General features: G+C 40.1%; 1 protein-coding gene across 1 annotated transcript in view; it reads right to left on the bottom strand.

The window, feature by feature from the left end:
* The window catches only part of MCC (mutated in colorectal cancers), a gene marked incomplete at its 3' end in the record, with an annotated part of 44,077 nt that overhangs the window by 25,854 nt on the left and 12,618 nt on the right, over positions 1-5,605 (bottom strand). Inside the window, exon 4 of the mRNA XM_010157050.1 lies at positions 1,153-1,359. Coding sequence (XP_010155352.1) covers positions 1,153-1,359 — 207 coding nt within the window. The remainder of the gene's footprint in view (positions 1-1,152; positions 1,360-5,605) is intronic.

Genomic DNA, 5,605 nt, shown 5'->3' with positions numbered 1-5,605 from the left:
TGGGGAGCAAAGCCGAGCCTGGGAAGGGAGGAGTGGTGGGAAAGGGGTTTTAAGTTTTGGTTTTAGCTCTTTTCTACTCTGATTTTATTAGTGATAAATTAAATTTTCCCCAAGCCAAGTCAGCTTTGCCTGTGACAGTAATTGCTCAGTGATCTCTCTCTGTCCTTGTCTTGACCCACAAGCTTTTCATTGTCCCTGCCCAGCTGAGGAGGGCAGTGACAGAGCGGCTTTGGTGGGCACTTGCCCTCCAGCCAGCGTCAGCCCACTACATGCTTGGTATCTGAAGACTGGAAGTCTCACACAAGGCAACTTCATGCTAAGATGATACAGGCTCTACAGAACAATGTTGTTTTAGAAACAAAGTATTTGCTTAAAACATCAGTCTGCTGCCAGTAGGTAAAGAGCAACACTTCCAATAGTTTTACCAAGATACAGTGGTCTAAATAGTTACTCAAATTGAACACAAACTTAAAACTTCCTGTTTTAAAAAGAAAATTATTTCATACCTAGACAAAACTCTGTAGATTTAAGAGGAAAGAGTTAACAAATTTTAAAAGTAATGGAGGTTGAGATCACGTTCTCTTGGATCTTTCATCTTTTTTTGGGAACAAATTCCCATTTTTTTTACTCTGGACTCCACACAAAGCACAAGGTCTTTATCTGACCTTGCAGCATCATAAAACATAGACAGGGAAGCAGGACACGGCTGGGACCACTCGTCGTTCAGTTCTGAGAATTATTACCCGCTGACAGGAGTCCTGCTCTTTTTCTTTCTCCTAATCACAAATTGAATTCCCATCAAAACCGAAGAAATATTTGTTGTTTACAGAGAAAAAAATGCCCACAGGAAAATTCACTAAATGAACATCTGCTTTCTCTATAGACAAGTTACATACGCTTCCTCAGAGATGAGTATCAGGTTTTCTGTTAACACATGATTTCTGAAATGTTTGTTGTACACCTTGGCTGTTCATAACACACTGTTTTTCAATTATGTCCAGTTGTCCTGGTTCTGTAATTTGTATTACTCAGCTTTAAAAACCAAAGCCCTACAGCCAGTGCAAGAAGCGAGATTAAAGGGAAGTTTGTTCTGGTGACAAAATTATACGGGCTAGGAGGAACAAGACGCCATTATCAATGCAGCAGCCTTACCCTTCTACGCAGTCTGTCCCTCTCTTCACGAATAGCATTCATGGTGGCCTTGGTCCTGTTCAGCTCCTCTTCTTTGCTGCACAGCATGGCTGTGAGGCTCTCATTCTCTTCCCGCAAGCCAGCTAGCTCCTTTTCCCATCGGGATCTCTCTTCAGACAGATTTGGATAAAGATCACGTCCCAGTACACCCTCAATCTCTTCTACGGTCTGCAAAAATACAGTCATCAGAAACCAGAAAGAAGCAGAGAAGGATGATTGAACAAGACTAGCAGTACACCGGACAGAAGTGTGTTACTATATATAATTACATGTACACACCCAGCCCCACAACACCATCAGTTTGTTTCTTTTGTTTGGTAAGCAATATGAAACCAAGTTATTGCTTATTTTGTTTGACAGTTTGACCATTTTATTAAAATATTTCATACTGACCAACACCAAAGCAGACAGATGTTTTATATGCAAACAAAACATGTCGGCTGTGAGTGACAGCAATCCCAATAGTTTCATCTCAAAACACTTCAAAACAAATTAATGACTCCTTGTCACAGGTCAGCACTGGGCTGCTTGTTTCCCTGCCTGAGCAACAGGCAGAAAGCAGCAGCGTGTGAATGTGCATGACATGGGGCCTTTTTTATTTCCACACCAACTCCATAAAAGGGCAAGGAACGAGTGGGCAGTAAAAAAAGAGGGCTGTTCCTTCCCAGGTCCCTCAACATGCTCGTTCCTAGAGATGACATACAAAAGAAAGCAAACTGGCCGGGTTAGGCTTTCATTATACCAGAAGATGTTACTATCTAGTGCCTAGAAGAGGCTGGTTTTCTCCAGGACATGTAATGCCATTCAGCACTTCACCCTGCTAAGAGCTGTGCCTTGTAGGGAGCATTCAGCCTGAAAGATATTCAGCAGCATCCATGGGGTGGAACTAAACTACACACACACACCACCAGCAAGGGAATACTGCCATGCCCAAACGTACTGTCAGACTGGTCATTCAACATGTTGAAACACAGTGCAACACTCAGTGTGTCAGGTAACTACGTGCAGTTCTGATTCTACTACACACTGTATGATGTGACCGTGTAACAATTTCTGACTTATGGAAGATCTTTGCAACAAGCAAAAAACCCTCCAATTGTTGCTTGTGAGATTTGGAATCTCTCTGAAAGCAGTCTGCATTGAAGTGGTAGGAAGAAACATGGAAAATAAATGAATATATGATGTAATTAGCAATCTAGAAAGTTTCACTTCATGGGATAATCCAAGAACAAGTTACAGCTGAAGCCTATATTTTAAGTTTAATATGGAAGATAAATAACTCACATACCAAGGATAAAAATAAATCTATTTAGTTGTTTTATTCAAAATTACTTCATTTTTATATATAATGAGAATTGCTACCTGAAGTTTATGTTTTCAGTTTAGGAGGGACTAAAAGAACCGAACAGCATACAGCTGAACATGACAAACCAATTTGAAAATACAACCCCACTTTTTATCTGCAGGAAATCTTCCAAGTGTTTTCAGCAATGACACTGAGGTATTGGTGACATTTTATTATTTATCCATTATAATGAAAAGTTGGTTATTTATTGGTATCAACACATTAATCTTAAAGAATAATTCTTGGCTACAATGATACTTCTTAGCGAGGAGGAGAAGACACACATACAAAAAGGAAAAACCTATTTTTAACAACTAGTTCAAGACCCCTCTATGGAAGAAGCAGGGACAAAACTATTGCAACCAGGTTCAGTTTATCCTTTTAAATCATACTTCATGTTTCTCTTCCACAAAACTGCAATACGTTAAGAGTCATAAATATAAAACTCCATTGACAGAGTATCTACACTATAATTCTGCTTACAAAGCTTAAATTACTTTAAAAAAAAAGAGCAGTGTCTTGCAACATCTCTGTTAGGAAGAAAGAAGCTGCAGCTCTCCCTTTCATTAGTTTCACTGGGACCTATATGTCTCAACTATGACCAGGTGACTTGTTTCAACACAACAAGGATGAGTTCAAGTTCTGAATAAGCCCAGAGCAGTTAATCTTCCAGTGTGAAGAAAAGCTCTGTAATAGCAGGAGCATTCTCTCTTGATGATGCCAGCTCTATTTTAAACAGTGCCTCTTCATTGCTGCCTTCTCCTCTCCCTTCTTCCCCCAGAACTCCTCTTCCACGAATCTCCCTGCTATGTCCTCACCCCTCTTAACACCAAGTTCTGCTGCTGTTTCTCCAGGCTCCATCGCTACCATCTGCCTGCAGAAGTACAAAGCTCAGGTAGTGACAGCATCAGCACGGGTCTGACAGTGGTACTATGGGCTACCCTACAGTCCTTAACAAAGCTGAGGGACCTTTCTGCTTGCTTCTATGCTCCTTGAGTTTGATGTGATCAATATCCTTTTGCTGACTAAACTATTACCACAGTTCTCCAGTTTGATGACTACATGCTGCCATCTTCCATGGTAAGTAAAACATAAATATTGTACATGGATGTATCTGTGTAAACTACCAGGTGGTTTATTTTTCTTCAAAGCACTATTACAGAGCAATTTTATCCAGGATGCTGCTGCACAGCAGATAAATTCAGGTATGATTTCATGTATTATAGGAGTGAATTACAATGTAATGTTCCGACCACAGGGCAGGATGTCATATTATGGCAACTCCAGTTGCGTCTCTGACTGCCATCAGTAGTCTCTGCCTTAGTTTCCTTACAAGAGGTGTTGTATTATAGCCATGGTATCAGATGAAATCGGCAAATATCAGGTTTACAAGAAGCAGAAAGCAGCACTTTTCCACAAGGCATAACTCAATGGTAGAATTTATTCCTACCAGAATTTACAAAGCTCAAAAATTTAGATGGATTAAAAACCACATTAGATACAAACATGGAAAAAAATTCCACCATGGCCATTAAACACCTAGAGATCATGTCAGGATCAAGAAGTTCCTAAACCCACCTTGCTGGAAGTACCTTTGCAGGAAGGAGGAGGACATGCTGTGCATGTCCTTTTTGATGTAGTCTTCCATTGGCATCTGCCACTAGACAGATGGACCTTTGGTCCGACCCAGTGTAGCTGTTCTAATGTTATAAATGGTTCATGATTGGAAACTTCTAGATCTTTTTTTGATCAGTAGAGTTTTAGCAATAGGTATCAGTCACTGATAGTAATACTCTTCAAAATACATGAAGCATGAACCAGCCTACTCTGAGGAAATTTTCTTAAACAAAGGATAGCTTTGTAAGTGTTCAGTTTATCAGACAATCTGATAAATCTAATTTCAAGGTCTTTTCATTCTTTGTGGGACAGAAACAATTGAGCTAGCTACAGTCACATGACTTGTATAAAAGAAGGAAAAAAAAAAAGAACAGCAACAGCATTAAAAGAAACCCAATGATATTTAACCATCAAAGCAGGATACAAAACATTTAAATGCATTAGTCCAGTGGTGAAGACAAAAAGACAACAGTCAAAGCAAAAGACACTCAGAATATTTCAGGCTTCTGTTCATGATTCCACCTGTTTTAAAAATACCTCAGTTCTTTCGTCTGAGGAAGCAGGAAAAGGAGAAATGACCTGCAGCCATGGGTGGAATTGTGGCGAGAGGCTCTACATGCAGGTTTTGCTGTGTTGAACACATTGGTGACACAGTTCCCTAGCACATAATCAGAGCATGTCAGGGAGATTCCTATCTTCCTGAAAGCTTAATAACCTTTGCATGCTACCACTTGTGAAACACAAGCAATTCCAGGCTCTACAGCACAGGCAGTGGGGAAAAATTTTCCCTAGAAATGGCTATTCAGGTAGACATCACATAAAAGGCCTGTAATTTGGACCAGGAAGAAGCTGCTGACAGTTACTTAGCATTATAAAAATCTGACTGTAGTTAATTTGAATCAACAGTAAATAATGGCGTTACAATAAAAAGCTTCAGAATTAGGCTTATGGCAGCTATTTTGACATTTTGCTAAATCTGCATCCTGTGGAAATTTTCATCTTATCTCACTTCAGAGACCACCATGGACCTCACACAGACCAATCTCTCCCTGTTTTCTAGGATCCACAATCTCTCTCTCTCTCTGTGAATACTCACTTCTGAGAATACTTAACCCTAAAACTCCAGATAATACTGAGTAACATGCAAAGTATTGATCCCAAACCTCTGAGACACTCAAATAAACCACTTTATTTGACTGTTCCTAGGAGACCCAGCCAGACTGAGTCTGTCTGTCTCTCAAATCAACCACATCCTTCAAATTCAACATCAGTTTCTTCATAGGCCATTGTATTCCTCAGGCACCATCAGGAACAGAGGGGACCTTTCCCAGTGGCATGCCAAAGGGCTGTCTAAGCCGTCTAGAATGGTCACAGACCTTTCCAAGAGCTAGCAATACATTTGTTCTTATATAAATGACTCATGCTTTTCCATCTGACACAAAAAAACTGGTC

The sequence above is a fragment of the Eurypyga helias genome, unplaced genomic scaffold (assembly GCF_000690775.1).
Source record: "Eurypyga helias isolate BGI_N326 unplaced genomic scaffold, ASM69077v1 scaffold11670, whole genome shotgun sequence".
Lineage (NCBI taxonomy): Eukaryota > Metazoa > Chordata > Aves > Eurypygiformes > Eurypygidae > Eurypyga > Eurypyga helias.
The sequence above is the reverse complement of the archived record's forward strand: the minus strand, read 5'-3'. Positions and strand labels throughout refer to the sequence as shown.